This window comes from Peromyscus leucopus, chromosome 13 (assembly GCF_004664715.2).
Source record: "Peromyscus leucopus breed LL Stock chromosome 13, UCI_PerLeu_2.1, whole genome shotgun sequence".
Lineage (NCBI taxonomy): Eukaryota > Metazoa > Chordata > Mammalia > Rodentia > Cricetidae > Peromyscus > Peromyscus leucopus.
Window position 1 is genome coordinate 63,738,801 of NC_051074.1, and position 12,254 is coordinate 63,751,054.

The 12,254-nt window shown below is 43.5% G+C and overlaps 1 protein-coding gene across 7 annotated transcripts in view; it reads right to left on the minus strand.

Annotated features, from left to right (window-relative positions):
- Positions 1-827: 827 nt before the first annotated feature.
- The window catches only part of Pms1 (PMS1 homolog 1, mismatch repair system component), an 86,976-nt gene continuing 75,549 nt past the window's right edge, over positions 828-12,254 (minus strand). For all 7 annotated transcript variants that reach the window (XM_028886861.1, XM_028886870.2, XM_028886878.2 and 4 more), the window contains 3 exons: positions 7,178-7,308; positions 4,221-4,381; positions 828-1,163 (listed from right to left, as the gene is read on the minus strand). In XM_028886861.1, coding sequence (XP_028742694.1) covers positions 999-1,163; positions 4,221-4,381; positions 7,178-7,308 — 457 coding nt within the window. In that variant the 3' untranslated portion in view covers positions 828-998. The remainder of the gene's footprint in view (positions 1,164-4,220; positions 4,382-7,177; positions 7,309-12,254) is intronic.

The following is a 12,254-nucleotide window of genomic DNA, read 5'->3' on the forward strand; positions in this document are numbered from 1 at the left end:
CACGACGACACACACAGCGTCAGCAAGATACCCCAGCCTTGCAAGGTGAGTTGGAGAGGTGTGGGGCAAGCAGTACTGGGTCATGGGAAACCTAAGTTTGGTGGGGAAACAGAATGAGAGCCGGGAATAACTCCAGGTATTATAACTTGTATATACACACAAAGACTACAGATTTATAGATGGCCAGGCGGCGGCGGCGCACGCCTTTAATCCCAGCACTCCGGAGGCAGAGGCAGGCGGATCTCTGTGAGTCTGAGGCCAGCCTGGGCTACAGAGTGAGTTCCAGGAAAGGCGCAAAGCTACACAGAGAAACCTTGTCTCAAAAAAACAAAAAACAAACAAAAAAAGAATTTATAGCTGACTTATGAGAACTGTAGATGGTGTGTGGAGACACCATACCCACTACAACATATCTTACTTTAGACACCAAATGCACTCATTAAACAAATTGTGTTCCAATTTTTGGTAAAGTACTGGAACACTGACCTGGTTTGTGAAGGAATACATGTGAGGAAGAAAAAAAAAAGATTGTACCTAATTTTTCTGTTAAAAATGTTGATCTTCCTGTGCATACTCTCTGACAAAATCTGAACCTAAAGCTAAAGTATTCTCAAATTGGAGAGGCAGCAATACCTTATTGTGTCATGTTCTCATTCCCTACCTCTCCACCCTACTTTAAAACTGGGCCGAAAACTCCTTTGTGATGTGCCAGCTGAGCCGTGATGGGTAAATTCTCTCTAAACAGTTAACCTCGGAAGTCAGGCGCCCAAGCGCACACCTGTTCTCTCCTGTGGAGCCTACAGCTTACAGTTGGTTTCAAGGCTGGATATGAGAACAAAATCAATACTGAATTTTATTTATTTATATATATTACAACTTCAAAACACTATACAAATAAGCTAGTAAATCCTTATTTATAAAACAATTATTTTGATACATGATAATACAAAAATGGTTTAAAAGCCAATGTCAACAGTAACTAATTGTCATAAGCTTAATCATGAAGTTTCGGGAAGATGGGTTAAATGGTGAAAAAATGGGCGGCCATGAACACATCCTTTAATCTCATCTCCAAACTGGCGCTTCATTGTATAGATAAGGTCTTGGATGTCCTCTCTTGGTAAGTACATGGGTAGCTGTCTTGACAGACGGACTGCTTCTCCCTGTGAAAAGAAAAGTGGCATATTTCATCTTGATAGACCCTGAAGTAAAAACACATTATTCTGGAAGATAAAAACTGAATTTTATTGACTCAAAAAATATTTACTGAGCACCAACAATGCTTCAGATTCTGGAGATAAAGTAGTGGGCAATGGAACACAAGATCTTCTTGTGAAATCTACATTTCAAAGCAGAGAAACAGAAAACTGAGGAGACAAAAAAATTGTGAGTAAATACCATACACACAATGAACTGGGCAGTAGCAGTGACTGTGTAAGCTTATCAGAGATGACATTTAGGCTTTTCAATTAACATGCAAATGTCATGAGCAAAGTAAAGCATTTCAGAGAAAGGAACGTTCTGTATGGGTGTGGCCCAGAGAGAAGGGGACAGGCCACCACCCTCCAGGACAGGAGGACTAGAGTTTTTCTGGATACACGGAGAAGGAACTAGAAATTAGGGAAAGTCTGCCAAGTGTCTCACACGTCATGGAGCAGCCTGGCTGCAGTGGGAAGTGGGGTTGACGGCCACTGTGATGCTGGTGAGCGCTGTGGCTTCGGTGACAGAGCTGCCATGGAAGTCTGCCTTTCAGGTGGTTGGCGGACTGGCTACGAGGCCTGCACAATCAAAGGGAAGGTCCTCAGGTTTGGTATAGAAATACTCATTTCCAATAGAGGAAGAAGGGCTCAGGGGAAAAGAAGTATAAACAAAACTAGCTTCTTTTAGTTTTAAAAAAAAATTTGCTCTCCAGAGTTGTTGCATTTTAACATTATTCTCCTTAGTCACAGGTCCATCACCCTTCCGACCATTCCACCTCTGTATTCCAACAGAATCTGTCTTGCCTCCCCTTTGACCTTTAACCTCTCCTTACTCTCACAAGCCTCCCTGGAACATCTTTCCCTCCTGAGGTCGAGCTGTGAATGAACTCCTCAGAATCCAGCACTGGGGCTGACTTAGCGAGTTTCTGGAATACAGTGTGGTCAGGTTTCTCTCACTGAACCTTAGTCTTTCACCATATCCAACTTTCTAATTCTTAGTGCAGGGTAAATTCTACCAAACAATACTGGAGTCACGCCACTAACGGTTGTGGTCTGACCCAATACAAATGTCAGGTCTTAAGAGTCCTCAGTGACACCTGGAGGTTGTCCTGTTCCTCCCGGGATGGTCCTTTCTTTTACTGTACCTGTTCTCTTGGTTTCAGATCTGTTACACTAATGTTTCCTCATCCTTCACTCGCAGGAGGGAGTGTCTCATATACCTTCTCATTTACCTAAAACTGTTTCCTTTTAGCTAGCCTTGACAGTGTACACTTGTAATCCCAAGTACTTGGGAGGTTGAGACAGGAAGACGGGTATGAGTTTGAGACCAGTCTGGGCTATAGTGAGGTCTCAAAACAAACACACACGCACATACAAAAAAAAAAAAAAAACAAAAAAAAACACACACACACCAAAAAGGGAAAAATTATTTTTTCACTCTTTTCTTCGGCTCTTGATACAGAGACCATTACACATCTCCTTTCTGGTGTTTCTCCATCACACTGGAATATTTACCAACCTCTTTTGGTTTTTCCAAACAGGGTTTCTCTGTGTAGCCCTGGCTGTCACAGAACTCAGTCTACAGACCAGACTGGCTTCTAACTCAGAGATCCCCCTGCCTTTGTCTCCCAGATTCTGGGATTAAAGGTGTGTGCCTGGTCAACTTCTTTTTTGAAAGACCATTCCCCATAACAATCATACCTAGTTACTCCAATGTGGTTCAGATCAGCAGAACCATCTAAGCCTAGTCTCAACTGCTTTTTTCTCCATTATTTCTGAAACCTTATTTCTTGTCCACATGTTTTTTTTTCCTCTTAAGAAAAAGACTTTTTTGGAGGTCCCTGAAACCATCAGTGCTGAACTGCCCTGGCAACAGGCTGGGAATTTCCACAAGACAAAGCTCCCAAGGGGTCAGCAGAGTTGGTCTGAGTGTACTCTCCAGAGTCACGGGGACGGGCATGCCCTGTGTCTGAACACCACAGACAAGAAAGAGGATGAAAACGAAGCCCAGGTTTGTTTTGAAAATAACACCAGCTGACTTTAACGAGGGACAAAAGTCTGGTCCTTCATCGACACTGGGATGGGCTCAGTAAATAAATAAAATAAAATAAAATAAGTTTTATTTCTGAGACAAGGTCCTGGTCCTGGTTGGCTGCAAACCTGAGCTCTTCCTGCCTCAGGGGCCTTTTGAGTGCTGGGGGACGGGCCCGTCCCCAGACCCCACTTGCCCTAAACACTCTTTTTTTTTTAAAACTGAATATTGCAATTCTCATTTTGGTAGATGCGATAAAGTGTTATCAAAGTAAAACTTCCATTTATTCAACAATTTAGTTCCATTTTTTACAATAATTTAGATATTTCTCTTCCTTTTGAAGAGCTCGGGAATTAGAATCTTTTTTTTTTTTTTTTTTTTTTTTTGGTTTTTCGAGACAGGGTTTCTCTTGTGTAGCTTTGCGCTTTTCCTGGAACTCACTTGGTAGCCCTGGCTGGCCTCAAACTCACAGAGATCCGCCTGCCTCTGCCTCCCGAGTGCTGGGATTAAAGGCGTGCGCCACCACCGCCCGGCGGGAATTAGAATCTTAATACAATGTTTTAGACAAATAATATGAGATAAAAATTGAACAATTTTGAAACCATTCTGAGATTACGTATGAAATTAATAGAAGACAACCCTACAGAATGTTTCATAAATAAAAGTGCCTAAAAACTGCATTATAAGGATCTCTCACAGCATTTATCACAGTTCTATGCTGTGAAATATTTTTATTAAAATTTTAAAAATAGCAATTTGTGAAAACAAACGTTTTAGAGCCTGCTCTTTTAACCATTTACTACTGGGCTAAATGGGTAACACAGCCCTTTAACCCTAGCTGAGGGTTAAAGAAGGAGGCAGAGGCAGCGGATCTCTGAGAACTCAAGGCCAATCTGGTCCACAGAGGGGGACCCTATGTCAAAAGAAAACAGAAAGATTTGATCAAGAGCTGTAAAACTCAGGCCACCCACGTGACCAACGAGGCACACCTCCAGGTAACTCGTCACCTTCCGAGGTCTGCACTCAGAGAGCTCCTTCGCATTTCTGTCGATGATGGCATTAAGAATTTCCTTTAAATCCATCACACCATAGAAGGGCAGACACTTAGCCATGCCTTCAATTTCCAAGTAGTTTTCAGTGCTGGAAACTCCTGAGAGAGAAAAACAAAAACACACAGGGGCATAGTTAAGTTAGCTAAAATTCTATTCCAGAACATATCCATTGGAAACAAAAATCACTGTTAGAACATTTAATGAGGACAGTTTTGTTCCTTCATGGAAAACAAATAATAATTTCCCAGAAGACTTCAATTAAGTCATAGGTGGTCAGTGACACCACGTGTGCTTTATATAATTTAATTTAATCTCAGTTCCTACTGGTCTGTTCTTTGAATTGCTTAGAACATTGCTTACTTTGGAGAGAGAATGAAGTCCCATGACATTTATTAAAATCATGGTGGTTTAAGTGTTTTATCAACTGCTGCCTGTACTTCAAGTCTAGCCCAATGACCTTAGATCTACTTTAAAGACCTCAATTATTTTAACTTACCAAGAATAAAAACAGGCACTCTATCTGTTACTATAGAATTTTGGGAAATAAAAATGCTAGTGATTATTCAAAGATTCAACTAAGAAAGTTCCAGAAATTGGTGTTATTTATTAAGCTGTTTTAGGTAACTTAGTCATTAAAATGAAAAGCCACATGACCGGATGTGTAACTGGGTAAAACATTGCAACAGTGTATATTCTAAAGCATCACATTAGAGAACAGAAGGTACTCATCCTGTTTGAGTGACAGGATCCTTAATATTGAACTCAATATCATGTTACCCAGAATTGTGGATTAATGGCGAACTACTAACAACAGGAGTGTGGCAGAACTTGCAGGGTTGCAGATCTAGGGACTTGAACGATGCACTCTCTAACCTGTCCTCAGTGACGGCCTAGTTTCAAGTCCAAATGGAGGATGCAACAGTGGCAGACGGAGCAGTAGGAACGCTAATGTTCTTTCCAGGAAATAACTGAGGACAGATGAGATACTGTATCATCAAGCACTAAAAGATGAGCTACAGAGTTCAATAAAGGGAGACGGAGTGAGTCTGAGAGCACAAGGTCCTCGAGAGGGACCCGAAATCACCAAGGAAGGGGAGGAGGACGCAGCAGACTCTAGTCCACCCTTCTTAGCTATTTATACAAATGTGAAGAAAAGGCACCTTCCAGCGACACCAGCTAGAGACATGGACAAAGAAAAAAATCTCCTCTCTCTCTCTCTCTCTCTCTCTCTCTCTCTCTCTCTATCTCTCTCTCTCTCTCTCTCTCTCTCTCTCTCTCTCTCTCTCTCTCTCACACACACACACACACACACACACACCATTCTTCACACTTCAAAATTTCCAATTAAAAGATACCAGAGGCCTTGAGGAAAAGCCCAGTTCAGGTCTGAACGGGAGGCTGGAGACTGGAAAAGGATTTGAACTTGTAGCCATGCTACTGCAGAGTACTAGGCTTACTTTTTATTTGTGCTTGTGTTTGGGGACAGGTCTATGTAACCCAAGACTGCTTTAAACTCACTATATACATGAGGCCAGTCCCAAATGTGTAGCACTCTTCCTGCCTCATCCTCTCAAGGGATGGTAACAGGCACATGTCATCATGCCCAGCCTTGCCACGGACTCCTGTTACCTCAGGGTTCACACACATTTTGTGACGTTAATACACTGACTTCAGTGGAGGACTATGAAACAAATCTGTTAAGGGCTGGACTCTCGAGGCGCGCTGTGTGGGTTCCGGTCCTGGATCTCACACTGACTATCCTCTAGGGCAAACTTTACTCTTCCATGCTTCAGTTCTTTTCATCTGTAAACTGAAGACGGAGACAGAAGCTACTCTGGAGAGTGCTACGGGAGAAAATGGGCTGACATGTGAATTCTTTGAAGGGTACCCTCAAAAGTTATCAGTTGTTACTAATGAAGAAACCGAGAAATGTGTGATCTGGACATGCAATCTCCATCTCAGGTATAAGCAGCTGGATCCATGGAGGCAAGGCATTCCCAGGAGGTGTCTTTACCTTCCAACTGAAAATCAAGCAAAATTTGAAGTTTGGAACATTGAAATATTCTTTTTTCCAGATATCCAGCTCTGTACTTCTGTACATTGTTGTTATTTATTTTCTTTCTAAAATTTATTGCTATTATTTTACATGTATGTTTTGTCTGCATGTATGTCTGTGCACCATGTGAAACATGAAGAGGACAGGGTTGTCGGATCCCCTGGAACTGCAGCCACAGATGGCTGTGAGCGGCTCCGTGGGTGCTCTGGAAAAGCAGCCAGTGCTCTTAACTGTGAGACACCTCTCTGGCCCCCACTTCCTGTCTTCTGTGCCTCTGTGAAAGCATTCCTTTAAAAAAACCTTTCCTACACTTTGGGTGTGACAATTTAGGCACTGGAGTCTCCCTGCATGGTGGCTGTGGCACTGGACAGGGGAAAAAGGGGAAGTAACAGACGGGCTAACCCAGGGCTAGGGCAGCATGGAAACTACAAAAAGACAGAGAGGCCAGCAAAGCATCCCCGAGGCAGATGCCCTCTTCTCAATCTATCTGGCAAAGCCATGGGACCCAGACACTCATGGGAGACAGCTGATGCTCCACGCCACTTGGCAAAACCAGTAAATACTTCTAAACAGCAAGAGGTGGCCACTGTCGTTAGACATCCCATTATCCCACACACGTGTTTTGTCACAGAGCTGAGTAACACAAGAGGGCAACTGGGCTGCCATGTCAGAAGACAACAGAAAGTGCAGTGGTCACCTCAGTGCCCTCCGAAGGAAGTCCACTCTGCACACCTGGCAACTTTCAGTGAAATGAAAATACACCTGAGAACTCTGAAAGCCAAATGCAGCTCTTGGAAAAAGGTCTCCAGGTCAGAGACAGTAAGCCACATTACTGTACCTGGTATCAGTCTGATCCTGAAGCCATTTGCTGTAAGACGAGGGTCACTCAGGTAAGTTGGTCCACTGCATCTCTGCTCAGCTGTTGACATCTTACGTAACACCTCTAAATAATGAGACCCATTAAAAAGACTGAAAAAGAAAGAGATTATGGTTCTTTATGTTAAATATTCAGATTGAAATAAGAGGGTTTATAGGAGCTAATCCAAGGGTGTTTGGAAAAGTGTTACTATTCCTGGAAGTGCCAGGCTCTGTGAGAAAGCACTCTGCCTTCTGTTAGCATTGTGTACGAGGCCCACTGTAGAGCAGGCCCAGAAAGGAGGAAGGGCAGATATAAAGGACAATTTGTCTCTTCCAAAATGTTACAAATTCAATGAGAAATGAAAACAGTAGTTCTCTAAATATAATACAAATCAAAACTTGACCCACAATAAATACCTTTAAAGTAGCTATCACAAATGAAAAGTACACCCTGAGTCAACAGCTACTCAAGTAGTTACACTTAAAAATCAAATGCTACTCGAGGCTTCTGCAACAGCAAGAAGGTTAAATAGATTTTTTTCTTCCAAACACTGATAAATTTTTATATCAAACCTGGGAGAGATTCTTTGAGTAAGCACAGCGTGCTTGACAAAGGTGCTTCAGCAGAGTCCCTACAAAAGAGGCCTACCTCAGGAGAGAGATCTACTTAGTCAGAAGAGTCCCTACAAAAGAGGCCTACCTCAGGAGAGAGATCTACTTAGTCAGAAGAGTCCCTACAAAAGAGGCCTACCTCAGGAGAGAGATCTACTTAGTCAGAAGAGTCCCTACAAAAGAGGCCTACCACAGCAGAGAGATCTACTTAGTCAGAAGAGTCCCTACAAAAGAGGCCTACCACAGCAGAGAGATCTACTTTAGGTACACAACAAAACGCCAGGTGATGGTGCAGTATGCTGTTACAAATACATTCCCCTTGGAAAACAAATGAAGTCTCTCAATCACTCAGAATGCTTAGGCTGTATTTCTAGCTTGTCTCACCAACTCTGAAATCCATCTGAAAGCTTGTGGTAAGGATGGAGTGCAGACTCCATGGGTCAGCAGTCTATATTAGATCTTAGCTACTTCTCCTTCCTGGGGCGATCCATGTGTGTCCCTCTTAGGGTCCTCCTTTTTACCTAGCTTCTCTGGGGTTGTGGATTGTAGCCTGGTTATTCTTTGCTTTGTGTCTAACATTCACTTATGACAATGTTTGTCTTTCTGGGTCTGGGTTACCTCACTCAGGATGGCTTTTTTCTAGTTCCATCCATTTGCCTAAAAATTTTACGATATCACTGTTTTTTTTTTTGTTTGTTTGTTTTTGTTTTTGTTTTTTAACCGCTGAGTAATACTCCATTGTATAAATGTACCACATTTTCTTTATTCATTCTTCGGTTGAGGAACAGCTAGGTTGTTTCCAGGTTCTGGATATTATGAAAAATGCTGCTATGAGCAGGTGTCCTTGTGGTATGATCAAGCATCTTTTGGGTATATGCCCAAGAGTGGTATTGCTGGGTCTTGAGGTAGATCGATTCCCAATTTTTCTGAGAAACTATCATACTGATTTCCAGAGTAGCTGTACAAGTTTGCACTCCCACCAACAGTGGAGGAGAATTCCCCTCACTCCACATCCTCTCCAACATAGGCTGTCATTAGCATTTTTGATCTTAGCCATAAGATGGTATTGCAGGGTCGTTTTGATTTGCATTTCCCCAATGGCTGTGTAAACTGGGAGTGGGGGATGTAGAGTAGGGGATGGGAGATGGGAACACAAGGGATCGAGTTGGAGAAGTGACAGAGAAGGAAAGCAATGGAAGAGATATCTTGATAGAGGGAACCATTATGGGGTTAGGGAGAAACCTGGTGCTAGGGAAATTCTCAGGAATCTACAAGGATGACCCCAGCTAAGACTCCTAGCAATAGTAGAGAGGGTGCCTGAACTGGCCTACCTTGGTAATCAGATTGGTGAATATACTGTCATCATAGAGCCCTTCTCCAGTAACTGATGGAAATAGATACAGAGATCCACAGCCAAGCACCAGGCTGAGCTCCTGGAGTTCAGTTGAAGAGAGGGAGGAGGGATTATATGAGCAAGGGGTGTCAAGATCATGATGGGGTAAACCACAGAGACAGCTGACCCGAGCTAGTGGGAGCTAAGGGACTCCGGAATGGCAGCGGGGGAACCTGCATGCAACCAAACTAGGCCCTCTGAATGTGGGTGAGAGCTTGATCTGTTTGTGGGGCCCCTAGCAGTGGGACTGGGCCTGGTACATGAGCTGGCTTTTTGGAGCCCACTTCCTAGGGTGGGATACCTTGCTCAGCCTTGATGCAGTGGGGAGGGTCTTGGTCCTGCCTCAACTTTGTATACCAGACTTTGTTGACTCTCTGAGGGAGGCCTTACCCACCCTGAGGGGTAGATGGGGTGGGGAGAGGAAGATGGGGGAGGAGCGGGAGAAGGGGAGGGAGGGGCAACTGTGGTTGGTATAAAATGAAAAAAAAAAAAAAAAGAATCCTGGGTGCGTGGCTTCCTGACTGACTGACACACCTAAGAGCTGTTCTGTTTGTCACCTCATCTGTGAGGTGACCGACCAGCCCTGTACGACCACAGCAGTTTCCCTCATCCAGTCAGGGCTCAGCAGACAGGAGCCTCTGTTCCTTGTGTTATGTACACAGGTCAATCACGCCCTTCAGGTGCAAGCTACACAGCTGGAGTTAGAATTCTGCTGAGAGCACTGAACCCAGTCCGTAACTACCCACTCACTGCAGTGAACCCAGTCCGTAACTACCCACTCACTGCAGTGAACCCAGTCCGTAACTACCCACTCACTGCACTGCACCCAGTCCGTAACTACCCACTCACTGCAGTGAACCCAGTCCATAACTACCCACTCACTGCACTGCACCCAGTCCGTAACTACCCACTCACTGCAGCGAACCCAGTCCATAACTACCCACTCACTGCAGTGAACCCAGTCCATAACTACCCACTCACTGCAGTGAACCCAATCTGTAACTACCCACTCACTGCAGTGAACCCAGTCCGTAACTACCCACTCACTGCACTGCACCCAGTCCGTAACTACCCACTCACTGCAGTGAACCCAGTCCGTAACTACCCACTCACTGCAGTGAACCCAGTCCGTAACTACCCACTCACTGCAGTGAACCCAGTCCATAACTACCCACTCACTGCACTGCACCCAGTCCGTAACTACCCACTCACTGCAGTGAGGTGCTCAGCTCAGGACTCCGTTAGCAGAGCAGCATTAGCTGTGAAGGGGACCTTTGGAACCACACTTTTCTCAGCATCGACACTCAGTCAAGAAAGGTTTGCTTCCCTTTGAGCATGGGCACAAAAACGACAGCTTTTAATGCATCTCCCTAAACAACAGACGTCACTCAGAGGAGAAACATGTTTAAGAAGCTGTATTCTAGACAGGGACAAGATTTCTTGAAAAGTCAATGGAAATCTAGAAATACCATTGAGAAAAGCAATTAAGATGTGTCCTGGCTGTTCATGAGGAAACAGGGAGAAACTGCTGTCAAGTTATGAGCAACTGGATCCAGTGCCTCCTTTGGTAAGCTTCCTGAGTCGGTCTCTAGAAACGCTGTGGACAGTCCTAGGTTTCCGTCACGTGGTCCCTGCTGCCTTACTGAAAATGCAGGCTGGACAATGTTCTCCTGTGTTCGCACCCTGTTCTTTTTCATTAGATGGCTATGTCCTCAACATACCCACACACTGACACCGCTCTCTTTATTCCTGGTCCTTCTGAAGTTATCTAGTTATTGATGTACCCTATCGAGAACATTCTTACCAGCCTTTAAACTGCCGAGTTTTAGCTACTTTGTCCTAGTACATCAGTCTGTGTCAGACTAGAAACTAAGCGTAAAAAAACAAAACAAAACAAAACGAACAGTTTACAGGTTGGTTATTACTCATTTGTACATAAAGCAAGGTACTCATAAAAGATAGATAAAAGAAGCACCCATTTACAATGAAAAATATAACTAGTTCAGGCAACAATTATCAGCTGATTATTAGATATGAGATAGAGAGGAAGTTGGGAAGTTTTCAGAGGGAGGATTACCTTCATCCAAAGCTAGTGAACCGTGTGGAGGTTTGAAGCATACCTTCCTACTGGGAGCCAGCCCTACCTACTGGAGAGCAGAACCTAAATCTCCCCATCTTCCTGAAGTTAACTTCCAGCTAAAGACAGGGGAGGAGAGAGGCAAGCACCATATCAAGTGCTGGAGAGATGGCTCAGTGGTTAAGAGCACTGGTTGTTCTTCCAGAAAAGATTGGAGTTCAGTTTCTAACACTCAAAGCTGGTTGCTCACAATGGCCTGTAACTGCAGTTTCAGGGGTCTGATGCCCTCTTCTGGCATCTGAAAGCACCTAATCATATGTGAGTTACACACACACACACACACACACACACACACACACACACACACAAAACAAAAATACAATAAATCTTAAAAATATCCCAAACCATAAACCTCACTGCCAATCAGAAAGTAAAGAGATAAAAGAATATTCCAGTGACTGCTACATAGTAAATCAATCACACAATAAAAAATACATCCAAATGTAATATGTAGAACTTACATACAGAAATTAAATTCAAAATTATAAAACTAAAAAGCAAATCAAATAAATCAAATCAAAACAAAACCCTTTGAAACAATGAATAACAATTCTAAGCTATTATTATTAAGGTATTAAAAAACATTAGTGATTAGGTTAGAAACTAATCATTTTTATGAGTATATGAAAGGACTAAGAGTAAGAATTATTCTCACATACTTTAATGAACGAAAGGAAAACCTGTCTATGTACACACTTGTCTATGGGCAGAAACAGGACGGGGCAAAGAACCCTGGTAATGACTGCTACAGGCGTTCCCTGTGTAATTCCACTCTGGTGTATGTCTGACAATGTCAGAGCAGGGTAATATCAACGACAGCCACAGCACTCTAGCTGTCAGTCACCCTAGAGAAGCCACAAAGGTACAGGAGAAACGAGCTTGGGACTCACTGAGTCAAGATGTGAGCCACTTATG